Raw genomic sequence first — 14,769 nt, forward strand, 5'->3', positions numbered from 1 at the left:
TGAGTGAGCCCCTTTCCACAACAGTTAATGACCTCCATGCCTTCACTATGTGGCTGAATCATGGAAATCTCCACACAGGATGTAGTCACAGAGAACATGGTGCAGAGTAACTAGTATATACACATCGTTACTATGGAAACACAACCATCTCCAAGGAGACTCAGATCTCCAGTGGTTAGCCTTCTCTATTATACTGGTCACAGTCAACAGAATTCTATAGCCACACCAGCCCACAGCAACCTAACAGGACGTGCGCAAAGGACTCTGGGAGTTGTAGTCAACCACTGATAACATCAAAAACAGTGTGGAACTTTTGGTATACAACAAAATGGCGGCCGTATCCCTGTACCGTCATCTATACCGTTAACTGAACGTAGGTGTCGCACTGGTCTGCATCGCTGCTCTCTCATCCTGTAAGATAACAAGACCGGGGAGGCCACAACAACATGGCCACCGCTCCACCGGCAACAGTGGGCGAGCCGGAAGTCATGTTGTCTAAACGGGGAAGTGATGTTGTACTTCTGGGTGAAAAGTCAGGAGTCGGCACCGTGAGGAGGTAGTCTAGGTAATGGCTGTGCTACGTTGTTATTTCTAATACAGGAGTGGATTGGTTTCCTAGCTGCTTGTTATTATAATACAGGAGGAGCAGACTGTAGTGTCCTGTCTGTTATTATAATACAGGAGGAGCAGACTCTGGTGTCCTGTCTGTTATTATAATACAGGAGGAGCAGACTCTGGTGTCCTGTCTGTTATTATAATACAGGAGGAGCAGACTGTGGTGTCCTGTCTGTTATTATAATACAGGAGGAGCAGACTCTGGTGTCCTGTCTGTTATTATACAGGAGGAGCAGACTCTGGTGTCCTGACTGTTATTATAATACAGGAGGAGCAGACTGTGGTGTCCTGTCTGTTATTATAATACAGGAGGAGCAGACTGTGGTGTCCTGTCTGTTATTATTATACAGGAGGAGCAGACTCTGGTGTCCTGTCTGTTATTATAATACAGGAGGAGCAGACTCTGGTGTCCTGTCTGTTATTATAATACTGGAGGAGCAGACTGTGGTGTCCTGTCTGTTATTATAATACAGGAGGAGCAGACTGTGGTGTCCTGTCTGTTATTATAATACAGGAGGAGCAGACTCTGGTGTCCTGTCTGTTATTATAATACAGGAGGAGCAGACTGTGGTGTCCTGTCTGTTATTATAATACAGGGGGAGCAGACTCTGGTGTCCTGTCTGTTATTATAATACAGGAGGAGCAGACTCTGGTGTCCTGTCTGTTATTATAATACAGGAGGAGCAGACTCTGGTGTCCTGTCTGTTATTATAATACAGGAGGAGCAGACTCTGGTGTCCTGTCTGTTAGTATAATACAGGAGGAGCAGACTCTGGTGTCCTGTCTGTTATTATACTACAGGAGGAGCAGACTGTGGTGTCCTGTCTGTTATTATAATACAGGAGGAGCAGACTCTGGTGTCCTGTCTGTTATTATAATACAGGAGGAGCAGACTGTGGTGTCCTGTCTGTTATTATAATACAGGAGGAGCAGACTCTGGTGTCCTGTCTGTTATTATAATACAGGAGGAGCAGACTCTGGTGTCCTGTCTGTTATTATAATACAGGAGGAGCAGACTGTAGTGTCCTGTCTGTTATTATAATACAGGAGGAGCAGACTCTGGTGTCCTGTCTGTTATTATAATACAGGAGGAGCAGACTGTAGTGTCCTGTCTGTTATTATAATACAGGAGGAGCAGACTGTAGTGTCCTGTCTGTTATTATAATACAGGAGGAGCAGACTCTGGTGTCCTGTCTGTTATTATAATACAGGAGGAGCAGACTCTGGTGTCCTGTCTGTTATTATAATACAGGAGGAGCAGACTGTAGTGTCCTGTCTGTTATTATAATACAGGAGGAGCAGACTGTGGTGTCCTGTCTGTTATTATAATACAGGAGGAGCAGACTCTGGTGTCCTGTCTGTTATTATACTACAGGAGGAGCAGACTGTGGTGTCCTGTCTGTTATTATAATACAGGAGGAGCAGACTCTGGTGTCCTGTCTGTTATTATATTACAGGAGGAGCAGACTGTGGTGTCCTGTCTGTTATTATAATACAGGAGGAGCAGACTCTGGTGTCCTGTCTGTTATTATATTACAGGAGGAGCAGACTGTGGTGTCCTGTCTGTTACTATAATACAGGAGGAGCAGACTCTGGTGTCCTGTCTGTTATTATAATACAGGAGGAGCAGACTCTGGTGTCCAGTCTGTTATTATACAGGAGGAGCAGACTGTGGTGTCCTGTCTGTTATTATAATACAGGAGGAGCAGACTCTGGTGTCCTGTTTGGTTATTATAATACAGGAGGAGCAGACTCTGGTGTCCTGTTTGGTTATTATAATACAGGAGGAGCAGACTGTGGTGTCCTGTCTGTTATTATATTACAGGAGGAGCAGACTCTGGTGTCCTGTCTGTTATTATAATACAGGAGGCGCAGACTCTGGTGTCCTGTCTGTTATTATAATACAGGAGGAGCAGACTCTGGTGTCTTGTCTGTTATTATAATACAGGAGGAGCAGACTCTGGTGTCCTGTCTGTTATTATAATACAGGAGGAGCAGACTCTGGTGTCCTGTCTGTTATTATAATACAGGAGGAGCAGACTGTGGTGTCCTGTCTGTTATTATAATACAGGAGGAGCAGACTGTGGTGTCCTGTCTGTTATTATAATACAGGAGGAGCAGACTGTGGTGTCCTGTCTGTTATTATAATACAGGAGGAGCAGACTCTGGTGTCCTGTCTGTTATTATAATACAGGAGGAGCAGACTCTGGTGTCCTGTCTGTTATTATAATACAGGAGGAGCAGACTGTGGTGTCCTGTCTGTTATTATAATACAGGAGGAGCAGACTGTGGTGTCCTGTCTGTTATTATAATACAGGAGGAGCAGACTGTGGTGTCCTGTCTGTTATTATAATACAGGAGGAGCAGACTGTGGTGTCCTGTCTGTTATTATAATACAGGAGGAGCAGACTGTGGTGTCCTGTCTGTTATTATAATACAGGAGGAGCAGACTGTGGTGTCCTGTCTGTTATTATAATACAGGAGGAGCAGACTCTGGTGTCCTGTCTGTTATTATAATACAGGAGGAGCAGACTCTGGTGTCCTGTCTGTTATTATACTACAGGAGGAGCAGACTGTGGTGTCCTGTCTGTTATTATAATACAGGAGGAGCAGACTGTGGTGTCCTGTCTGTTATTATAATACAGGAGGAGCAGACTGTGGTGTCCTGTCTGTTATTATAATACAGGAGGAGCAGACTCTGGTGTCCTGTCTGTTATTATAATACAGGAGGAGCAGACTGTGGTGTCCTGTCTGTTATTATAATACAGGAGGAGCAGACTGTGGTGTCCTGTCTGTTATTATAATACAGGAGGAGCAGACTCTGGTGTCCTGTCTGTTATTATAATACAGGAGGAGCAGACTGTGGTGTCCTGTCTGTTATTATAATACAGGAGGAGCAGACTCTGGTGTCCTGTTATTATAATACAGGAGGAGCAGACTGTGGTGTCCTGTCTGTTATTATAATACAGGAGGATCAGTTCGATGCCACTCTATTCATTCTCTATGGGACTTCCGGGGATAGCCAAGTGCTGTCCTATAGATCAGGGGTACTCAACTAGTTTTATTAAAGGTCCACATACCTGGGTCTGCAGTCAGGTGAAGGTCCGAGCTGAACGCCAACAGTAAAGATGCCATGCGATCATGTGATACATGCGCGTGGGGCGCTCTGACGTTATAGTGGAGCGCCCCGGGTAAGTCCCAGAATTAATAATGGCCACATTAGTGCCCCAGTAAGAATAATGCCCCCAGTAAGAATAATGTCCCCATTAGTGCCCCCCTTCTCTGCTTTTGCAAAAAAAATAAAAAATATAAGTAGCATTCACCTGGCTGCGGTGAACATTCGCTGCTGACTGCAAGCTCAGGACCGGTGCTCCAACGTGATGACGTCTTGTAGGTCCTGTCCTGAGCTTCTAGTCAGCAGGGAGTGTTCTCCACAGCGTGAGCAAATGGAGGTGGAGGTACCGTAATTTTATTTATTTTTTTTACTAGCACAAGTAGCGGTGGAGGTAAAGGCTGTACTAATGGGCGTTCCATGATGGAAGCGCTCATTAGTAAGGGTACTTTCACACTTGCAGCAGGACGGATCCGACAGGCTGCTCACCCTGTCAGATCCATCTTGCCACTACTTCGCCGTGCCGCTGCTCTGTGCCCATCGACTATAATGGGGATGGGGGGCAGAGCTACGGCGCAGCACGGTGAGAGGCCGCCAGACTAAAAGTACTACATGTTCGACTTTTTCGTCTGGCGGCTCACGCCGTGCACTGCCATGCTGCGCCGTAGCTCTACTCCCGCTATAGTCAATGGGGAGCGGCAGGACGGATCTGACAGGGTGAACAGCCTGTCGGATTCGTCCTGCCGCAAGTGTGAAAGTCGCCTAACAGTCCTTACAGGAAAATTCTGGCACCGGCAAGGTAACTAAAATACCAGCCTTGCTGGTGAACTACTGGCCGGGTGGCAACCCAAGCCACAGAACAGACATATGATAGTTTTGTTCCGCATCCAATTCCCATTATTGGGGGATTGGATGCGGCCCCTTAATTACAATGGGGCCACAAGAGATGCTGACAGCACACTGTGTGCTGTCTGCATCTTTTTCCGCTCCATTGAAACTAATGGGAATTGGATGCGGAACATAACTATCATGGTTTGATGGGGCTTAATCACTTTATTTAATCAGGTTACCTTTAATTTTAAAGAAGATGGCCCAGGAGAGATGGGAACACGACACTGACTGGAGTCCTTTCCTGCAATCAGTGACGTGTTCCCGCCTCTCTGTAGCCCTCTCCACGCCCCCCTTCCTTCCCAAATGTGACATTTATTTCATTGGTGGCAGTGGTGATGTCCCTCCCCTCCCTCTCCAGCAGCACATAAGTGTCCTTTGGAGCTTGAAGCTCCCTTACGTGCTGCCGCAGGGGACGAGGGACCTGTGAGCGCACTGAGGGAGAAAGCTCCCTCCACGGGCAGGTGCCGGATGAAAGCGCTGGTGCCTGCATGTGCATGTGGAGCCGTCTCTCACTGCGCCGGTAAGCTCCTCTTCCTGCACGTACCAGAGTGTGCAGGAGGAGGAGCGCTACATGTGGAGGAAGCCCTGTCTCACTGCGCTGTGGGACAGGCGGAAGTGCGCCGGTAAGCTCCTCCTCCTGCACAGTACAGTGTGCAGGAGAGGAGGAGCGCTCTGAAGGATGGCCGGGGTCCGCCAGTTGAGTACCCCTGCTATAGATTGGTCAATGGAGTGGTGGTCACACCTATGTGCCATCTCCAGCAGGCCCATAGACAATAAATGGAGCAGCAGCATGGATGCTCTCATGCCACAGTATTCGTTCATTGGACTTGGGACCACTGTTCTCCTGAGGGCCACAGTGGTCAGACCCCTATAGGTCGTGCTTATCGTCTATTGTGTTGGCTTGGTACAAACCCTTAAAGGGGTTTTCCCATATCAACATTTGTGGCCCATGTCTGGGACCCTCTCCTATCTCCAGAACAGAGCCCCCGAAGTTAAAGGAGAGCAGCTGCACTAGCATGACCACCCTCCATTCACTGCTATGGGAGCTCCAAAAATCCCATAGTGCTGGCTCGGCTATTTTAGGTAGTCCCATAGTGGTGAATGGTGAGGTGGCCGTGCTTGCCTGGCGTGCTCTCCATTTACCGCTATGGGACTTCAGACAATAGCTAAGCGCGATCACTTGGCTATTTTCAGAAATCCCATAGCGGTGACTAGAGAGGACTATACACATGCGCAATGTGCTCCCCTTCACTTCGGGGGCCCCCTTCTGGAGATAGGAGCCACACCGACATTGATGGCATGTACTAGCAAATATGCCACACATGTTGAGGAAAACCCCTTTAAGGACAGTGTTTGGAGTATATGACATTTACATCTGTAGGTTTGTACTTCATAGTTTTCTGTTTTACTTGTAGATCATTCAGTCCTTTTATTTCTGGGCATTTACAGCAAGTTATCACTGGATTCATCAACAAACCAGGTAGAGGAGTGTCGGGGGTTATCTGTGCTCATCCGAGGGTGTGACGGTTCCCCATACTCAATACGTGGTAGTTGGCCAAGCTTCCTGGCTTTTCCCTAATGGTAAAGAGGGATTGGCCATGTTGGACACCAACACGCCTGATCTTTTGTTCACACAGGAGCTGGGAGGGCATCACTATCTGAAAGATGAGGTCCGACACCAGGGACCCCCGCCGATCAATTATTCTCTACGCTTTTCCTAGGCCGAGTGACGTCACATTCATCGGTCACATGGCCTAGGGGCGGTTCAGCCCCATAGAAGTGAATGGGGCTGAGTGCGATCAATGTATGGCACTGTGTTTGGTACGCTGCGAGAAGTCCAAGGTGCTCACAGAAGCTTTGTTGCCTTCTCAAAACAGCTGATCGGCGAGGGTCCTGGGTTTTGGATAACTACTGATCATATACTGATGAATAGGCTTGAGCGAATAGAGCAGGGATGGCCACCTGAGGATCTCCAGCTATTGTAAAACTATAACTCCCATCATGCCCTGCTGTAGGCAGAGCGGGCATGCTGGGAGTTGTAGTTTTGCAACAGCTGGAGAGCCTCCGGTTGGCTATCCCTGGAATAGAGCTTTGGATCATAGATCCGAAGTTGGTTCATTCATACACTTTAGGGGAGATTTACCAACCTGGTGTAAAGTAGAACTGGCTTATTTGCCAATAGCAACCAGATTCCACCTTTCAGTTTTCACAGCTCCTTTGGAAAATGAAAGGTGGCATCTGATTGGTTGCTATGGGCAACAAAGCCAATTCTACTTTACATCAGTTTGATAAATCTCCCCCTTTATTTTAATGCTGTACGGAGACCTGTCGCCGCACAGCATTAAAATGTATTGCCTCCATGGAGGCAAAATTCATTTCAGCCAAAGTCGCATGAGACTTCAGGGAACAAATTTGGTATTCATTTCTGCATCTTTAAAAACATTTAAAATTCGGAATCCAAAGTCAGGTTTGGTACCCAACCAGCCGATCCCAAACCCGACTTGATTACCGAATTCATTCACCGAAGTCTTGCGCGACTTTGGCTGTAACTAATTTTGCCTCCACGAGGCAATACATTTTAATGCTGTATGGAGACAGGTCTCCGTACAGCATTAAAACAAAGTGTTTGAACGAATCGACTTCGGATCTATGATCCGAAGCTCGATTCGCTTAACTCTGCTGATGACGTATCCAGTGGATAGGTCATCAGTATAAAAATTTAGGAAAACCCTTTTAAGTTCGCCGACAGATATTGGACTTTTATTGACATCTTGACAGTTTACTTGATAATATTCCTTAAAGGGCTTCTACCACCAGAAATACTGTTATGTAGCTGACTGATATAGCGATGCGCTGATGTCAGCACTACATAACAGTATGTTTCTAACAATAGTCCCTGCAGCCGTTTTTGTTAAAAAAGCACTTTTATTATATGCTAATGAGCCTCTAGGTGCTATGTGGGCGTAAAATCAGCACCTAGAGGCTCCGTCCACTCACCCATTATGCCGCCCAGGTCCAGTGTTGTGCCCGCCCAGCTCCTCTTGATTGATGGCACGGTCCGCCGCATCGCTGCCGAAATCCCGCGCCTGCGCCGTTCACTTCTGTCTTCGACTACGTCACAGTGAGGAAGCTGGCATCAGGAGAGCGGCCTTCACTCACTGCGCCTGCGCCGAAGGCAGAAGTGAACGGCGCAGGCGCGGGATTTCGGCAGCGATGCGGCGGACCGTGCCATCAATCAAGAGGAGCTGGGTGGGCAGAACAGGGGACCTGGGCGGGATAATGGGTGAGTGGACGGAGCCTCTAGGTGCTGATTTTACGCCCACATAGCACCTAGAGGCTTATTAGCATATAATACAAGTGCTAATGTCAGTCAGCTACATAACAGTATTTCTGGTGGTAGAAGCCCTTTAAAGGAAACCTGTCACCGCGATTTTGTGTAAAGAGCTGAGGACATGGGTTGCTAGATGGCCACTAGCACATCCGCAATACCCAGTCCCCATAGCTCTGTGTGCTTTTATTGTGTAAAAAAAAACAAACGTGTAATTTATGTTTAGGGTAACACAATGAACATTTAGAAACGCTCAGTGAGGGTAGCATAGTAGAGGTGACAGGTTCCCTTTAAAGGCATTTTCTGTTACATTTATATTGTTGGCTTTTCATTTTACGCCCTCAGATCAACTATTCTATAGTATCTCTGGTGCTGGAAATGCAGAGCTCCGTCCACTGTGTAGTGGATGGTGGTGGTAACAGTCGCACTGCTCACTTTCACTACAGTGGGAACAGCGCTGCAGTAACCAGCTCTGTCCATTACACAGTGGATGGAGCTGTGGAGTTCTGGAGCTAGTGGTGGGGGTGCAGGGTGTCGGACCACTGCCGATCAGATATTGATGGCCTATGCTGAGGATAGGCCAGTAAATTAAATGGACTAGACAACCCCTTTTTATTTCCATTTCATATGGAGTAAATATACTGAAGCTGGTGCCTCTGTTAACTTGATCACAGTTTTTTTTGTTAAAAAAATTAGGGATCGACCGATTATCGGTATCGGCATCTATTTTGCCGATATTCCGATAACGTATTAGGAACACAGAACGCGCTGCTCTCAGCGCTCTCTGTGTTCCCTCAGCAGCACAGGGGAGAAGGAAGCAGTGTCTCCCTCCCCCTGTGCTGCTGCCGCTGCCGCCAATGGCAGGAGAGGAGACAAGAGGAGGGGAGGGGCTGTGGCCGCTGCGCCACCAATGAAGATGAGTCTTTCATTAATTCATATACAGGAGGCGGGAGCTGGCTGCAGAATCACATAGCCGGCTCCCGACCTCTATCAGCGGCAGCTGCGGTCCGCGGTAGTTAACCCCTTAGGTGCCGCGGATCGCAGCTACCGCTCATAGAGGTCGGGAGCCGGTTATGTGACTCTGCAGCCAGCTCCCGCCTCCTGTATATGAAAGAGAGGTATCTTCATTGGTGGCGCAGTGCGCCCCCCCCCCTCAAGCCCCCTAGTATTAATCATTGGTGGCGCAGTGCGCCCCCCACCCCCATCCCAATAGTAAAAACATTGGTGGCGCAGTGCGCCCCCACCCCCCACCCAGTATTACTCATTGGTGGCAGTGGCCACAGGATCCCCTCTCCCCTGCTCCTCCGATCGGAGCCCCAGCAGTGTAATCCTGGGGCTCCGATCGGTTACCATGGCAGCCAGGACACTATTGAAGCCCTGGCTGCCATGCTAAGCTCCCTGCTGCCGTGTGCACAAAGCACAGGGCAGCAGGGACAGTGTGAGATCCTATTCACTCTGATAGATCTCTATCAGGGTGAATGGGACAAGGGTTCTAGTCCCTAAGGGGGCTAAAAGTTTTATAAAAAAAAAAAAAACACCAAAATATTAAGTATAAATGAAAAAGATTTACAAAAAAAATAAAATATTAATACACGTTAACAATAAACATTAATTTTCAGCAGATTTGTGTAGGAAAATTTTTTTTTTCTCAAAAATAAAAATACCCAGAATATCGGTATAAATTATTGGCTATCGGCCTGAAAGTTGACAAATTATCGGTATCGGTATCGGCCCTAAAAAATCAATATCGGTCGATCCCTAAAAAAAATGAGGTATTTGTCAATTACCACATTGTAACACAAAGGTATACATATTACCAGAGTGTCAGGTCTCTTGTAATGAATGTGATTGCAGGGGCATGCACAGATATTATAGAGCCCCATAGCAAAATTTTATAAGGGGCCTCCTTTTTGTGAGATTTCTGCCAATTTTTTTATTATGTGGAAGAATTGACAAAAAAAAAGAAGTTGCGTTCCCCTTTACTCGACTTCTATGTTGGAAAAAGCAGACCAGCTGTTCTAATGCTCATTGTGAGCACCATGTTTCGCAGTGTATTTATACCAGATAATTAAAATACATTGATATAGCTTTAAATCCTTTGATTCCCTTCATATCGTAAATGATGTCAACTGCCAGTGCATAAGAATCTATACAGTTACCATTGAACTCTATTAAAACTGTAAAATCTCTGCACTGTAGTTTCATGTTGGGAAATGGGAGAATGAGGTTCATGTCTGGGCACCCTTTCACCATGGGCCCTGTAGCATGGTCTGTCTCCAAGGTGGGGACACCACTGTGCTCAGGGCAGTTCCTAAAGGGGTTGTGCCACCTCACACAGTGGTGGCATATTGCTAGGTTATGCCACCAATGTCAGATAGGTGAGGGTCCCACTTCTGTGACCCGCACCTATCTGACAAAGTGAACAGGGCCCTCAAAGTGAACGAGAGTGCACTACACATGTGCAGTGTGCCCTACATTCAATTCTTTGGGAGTTACGACATTTTCAGAAATCCCATAGAAATGAATGGAGAGTGCATCGCACAAGCGCTACCACCACTTCTTTAACTTCTATGGGACTGCCTGAAATAGCCAAGGCAGCACTCCCATAGAAATGAATGGAGGGCGGCTGCGCACACACAGTGCGCATTCATTTACTATGGGGCTCCGTTCTAGAGAGCTCTCCAGGATGGCAACCTCAGGTAAATTGTTGCTGGTGCTATATTAATCCTATATCCAGAGTATAGGTGATAATGTTTGATCGCTGGGTGTCCAACCACTGAATGCGAGCATAGCATCCCTGAGTCTCCTGTGTCAGTGGAGCAATGCTGCGCATGCATGACTACCACTCTATTCACAGTCTATGAGATTGCTGAATAAAGTGCTCTGCTATCCCCATCAGTTCTGTAGGCAGTGAATGGAGCAGTAGTCAATCAACTAAGAAAACAGTGGAATAGTCATTTTAACCTGGTGGAAGAAGAGGCTTCTATTTACCGGTTACAGAGGAAATGCACTTTAGGTAAATAAAGTAGATTTTCTTTTTGTCTTGCAGTATGCCTGTTTGTATTGTCAATGGATGTCCATCAGGAGGTCGCCAGAAGGAGCATGGCGTCATCGTTCATGTTTTCCCCAAAGACAAGAACATGATAAGGGCATGGCTGATTCAGACAGGACAAGATTTTGGAGATCTGGAGCAGTTTGTGAATAAGGTTTATGAGGGGAAAAAAACCGACAGCTACAGACTGTGCTCCAAACACTTTGCTCCTGAATGTTACACGCATTTGGACGGATGGCGCAAACTTTTGAGGAAAGATGCTATTCCCACCATTTTCTATCATCCCGATTTCCCGCCTAGCAGTTTAGGGCCCAATGGAAAAATTCCTGCTCGAAAAAGGCGCAAAGTGGACAGAGATGCCCATCTAGGACCGCTTGGTTTTTGTGACCATTGTGGACAGCAGTCAATACGTCTCCCTAAAGTTGTCTCCGTTGGGGTTAACACAGAATCAGTCATTGTAAGATGGGACAGGTCCACAAATACTGATCCAAAACTCAACACCAGGGCGGTTGCCGTAGAACATAAAATAAAGACATATCGCAAAAAAACACAGTGTAATTTTCCATTTAACAAAAACAAAACAAAACTTAAAGCTAGTGATGGCAGCAAAATACCACATGCCAGTAGTGGTTCCAGTGCAAAAGTACATGCCCAGGGTGGCAACGTGGCACCACCTCACGGTTCTCTTCCAATGAACCGCACCCCAAAAGTGTTACCCTCTCTTCTAGTAGAAAAAGGCGTCAGTGTGCAGAATGTCATCGCAGAAAGGACCCCTGCTTTTGGAACACAGAGTTGCTCTTCCCAAAATGACCTTAGACCCACACTCCATGCCTCAAATGTGGAATCTTCCAGAGTTGATGAGATTAATGAAGCCCACCATAAAAAATATAACCCCAAGCAAGGCATCGGTTTGAATCGAAATTCGATGAGTGAAAGAAAATTTATTGTTTCTGAATCGTGCCTGGATGCCCTAATCACAATGGTGTCCTGCAAGGGGCCCGGCCCCTGTGGGAAGCCCATCGTCAAAATCTTCAAAAAAAGAGTTGGAACCTTTGTTAGTGTCTATGTCACCTGTGCAGACAACCACCGTACACATTTGTGGGAAAGCCAACCAAAAGAAGCCAACATTCCTGTAGGGAATCTCGCTCTTTCAGCATCGGTTTTATTCAGTGGCTCCACCTTTAGGCAGGTACACAATTTGTTCTACCTTATGGGCCTTGAATGCATCCGAAAATCTACCTATCACAAATATCAAAAAAAATATTTATTTCCGACAGTCCGACACCATTGGAAGAAAGACCAGGCAAAAAGTCTTTCAGTTTTAGGCAACTCTCCAGTATGTATTGTTGGTGATGGACAGAGTGACGGCCTAGGCCGCAATACCAGATACAGTCTGTACACATTAATGGATGCATGCACAAAGAAAATACTTAACTTCCGGGTTGAACAGATGCGGCCAGGCCTTTTATCTGCCCGCTTGGAGAAAGAAGCCTTTCAGAAATCCTTGGAAAAACTTCAGAAGAAAAAAGTCCACATCAAAATCATATGTACTGACAAATGTGCAGGCATTAGAAAAATGATCAAAACTGATTATAGCCCTATGGTGCACCAGTTAGACGTGTGGCACGTGGCCAAATCCATAGGGGCAAAGGTTCTGTCTGCAAGCAAAAGAAAATCTTGTGGTGACCTGAGTGCATGGGTGAGCGCTGTTAGAGATCACCTGTGGTGGTCTGCTAGCACATGCGATAACAATGCAGAACTTCTTCTCGAAAAGTGGAACTCGTTGCTAAACCATACCGCAAATGAGCACACTTGGTCTGGCAACAAACTGTACCACCAATGTGAGCACAATTCTGTAGAACAACATAGGTGGAGGAGGTGGCTTCCCTGGGGAAGTGCAGCCCACAACTCGCTTCGAGAAATTGTGCTCAATCCAAGCTTGCAAGATGACCTAAAGCACCTCTTCACCTTTTGTCACCCAACCGACATAGAACTGTTTCATAGCGCAATTTCAAAGTACCGTCCAAAGAGAGGTGATTTTGTCAAGGACAGTGTGAAGGCCAGGATTCGATTAGCAAGTCTACACCACAACTTTAACATTAACAGAGTCCAGCATGAAGTGCGGAAAACCACCATAAGATCAGCAACCCAAAAGCGTCTGGCTGTGTGCAGCAAAGATCGAAAGCACCAGTTCCTGTGTGCAGTTTATGAACCAAGCAATCAAAGATTCTTACTGGAAATTATGAAGGATGTTTTGGAACTGGCAGATGGGAAACAAAAGCTCTAGATGTACAGAGAGGAAAGGTTCAAGAAAACCCGCTGATGGGACCTTTGCTTTTGACCACATGTCTAGATAGAACATAACATCAGTATTTTGGTCTATTATCTTCGGTCAGTTTATTGAAAAGAACTCAGTATTTCATTTTGATATTGTTGTTTTTTTATATATATATATTTTGTACAAAAAAAATCTAGGTATAATTTGTAATAGTTTTCCCAAAAACCGGTCCTCATGTACCAAAAAAAAAAATCAGATTGGAGTTGAGATCTAGACCCTACCAAACGGATAGAAGCTGGTCCTGACACCAGTGAACAATGCTTGAGCCTGAGCACTTACTTTCCATTATTACTAAGGGATTTACAGAAACGATTAAATGCAAGCCAAGATGGTGCGCGTATTATGATCGGATTTTCTCATGAAAGTCGCTTCTGGGACAAATGTTTAAAGGAGGTCTGTCAGGAGATTCATATGCCCAAACCACAGGCAGCATGCAGACCCAATAGGCTCCTTCATAAGAGACAGCTATGCTGCTCCATTTCAGATACAGCATAGTTGTGGAGCTAGATAATGGAGAAAAGAGTCATGACGCTGGCTCAGCTTGATAGACAGGTCTCTTCCCATTTCTGCATTGGGATACACAGTGAGGAGAAGCCATTGGGGAGCCACCACTGAGACTCATTTTAGAAATGTGTTCTTTAAAACTCTGCAGCATTTCATGGTACACACAGCTGTCTCTGAGGGAGCCTGTTAGGATTTCATACTACCCATGCGACTCTTCTGACAGGTTCCCTTTAAAGGGGTTCTCCAGGATTTATATTTTGATGACCCAATATGAAATTGGTGGGATACTGCTGTTTGAGAAGGCCACAGTGCTCCTGTGAGTGCCATGACCTTCTCGCAGCTTACCAAGCAATGGACCTGTATATTGTATAGCGGCTGTGCTTTCTGTTGCAGCTCAGCCCCATTCTCTTGAATGAAACTGAGCTGGGCCTACGCCATGTGATCAATGAACATGACTTCACTGGCCTGGTGCTCCGCAGCCTCTTCATACAGCTTCTGGGAGTCTGAACCCCGCCGGTCTCATATCATCCATATGTAAATCCCGGAGAACCCTGTTAATGTTGCCTTTTTTGTAATATTTTTTCTGAAAAATAATTGCATTTTTTGAAAAGTTTAAAGGATGTTTTTTTAGTGTTCTGTAAGGCAATAAAATATCTTTACTCCTATGTCTGGTTGGGTTAGATTTTCGAAGTTGGATTTTGCAATGTTTTCAATGCCATTGCAATTTTTTTTTTATTTCAACTGGGATTTTAATGCCACCCTCGCCAGTTTCTGAAAAGGCGGCTGGGCCATTGGCCCTGTCACATTTATCAATATTTATACCAGAAACTGGCGTAGTGATGGCTGAAATCTACAGCAGCTCTTTGGCTCAGATATTGATGGCCCATCCCAAGTGATATAGACCATTTTCATAGGATATCCTCGTTACT

General features: G+C 46.1%; 2 protein-coding genes across 3 annotated transcripts in view; one reads left to right on the forward strand and one right to left on the reverse strand.

Annotated features, from left to right (window-relative positions):
• The window catches only part of LOC121005403 (zinc finger protein OZF-like), a 28,740-nt gene extending 28,270 nt beyond the window's left edge, over positions 1-470 (reverse strand). The window contains exon 1 of the mRNA XM_040438146.1: positions 362-470. The gene's annotated coding sequence lies outside the window, so the exon portion shown is untranslated. The remainder of the gene's footprint in view (positions 1-361) is intronic.
• Positions 447-13,636, forward strand: LOC121005379. Of its 2 annotated transcripts, XM_040438089.1 has the most exons (3): positions 447-565; positions 6,034-6,098; positions 10,996-13,636. In XM_040438089.1, exon 3 carries the CDS (start codon positions 10,997-10,999, stop codon positions 13,283-13,285), a length of 2,289 nt encoding a protein of 762 aa, XP_040294023.1. In that variant the 5' UTR covers positions 447-565; positions 6,034-6,098; position 10,996; the 3' UTR covers positions 13,286-13,636. The 2 variants fall into 2 exon arrangements, with proteins under 2 accessions (XP_040294023.1, XP_040294024.1); XM_040438090.1 differs by lacking the exon at positions 6,034-6,098 and having other exon boundaries at positions 477-565.
• Positions 13,637-14,769: the final 1,133 nt, after the last annotated feature.

Source organism: Bufo bufo, chromosome 6 (genome assembly GCF_905171765.1).
Source record: "Bufo bufo chromosome 6, aBufBuf1.1, whole genome shotgun sequence".
NCBI classification, from domain to species: domain Eukaryota; kingdom Metazoa; phylum Chordata; class Amphibia; order Anura; family Bufonidae; genus Bufo; species Bufo bufo.

Coding starts and splice junctions, on each gene's coding strand:
- LOC121005379 (XM_040438089.1), top strand. CDS start 10,997: ATGCCTGTTTGTATTGTCAATGGATGTCCATCAGGAGGTCGCCAGAAG.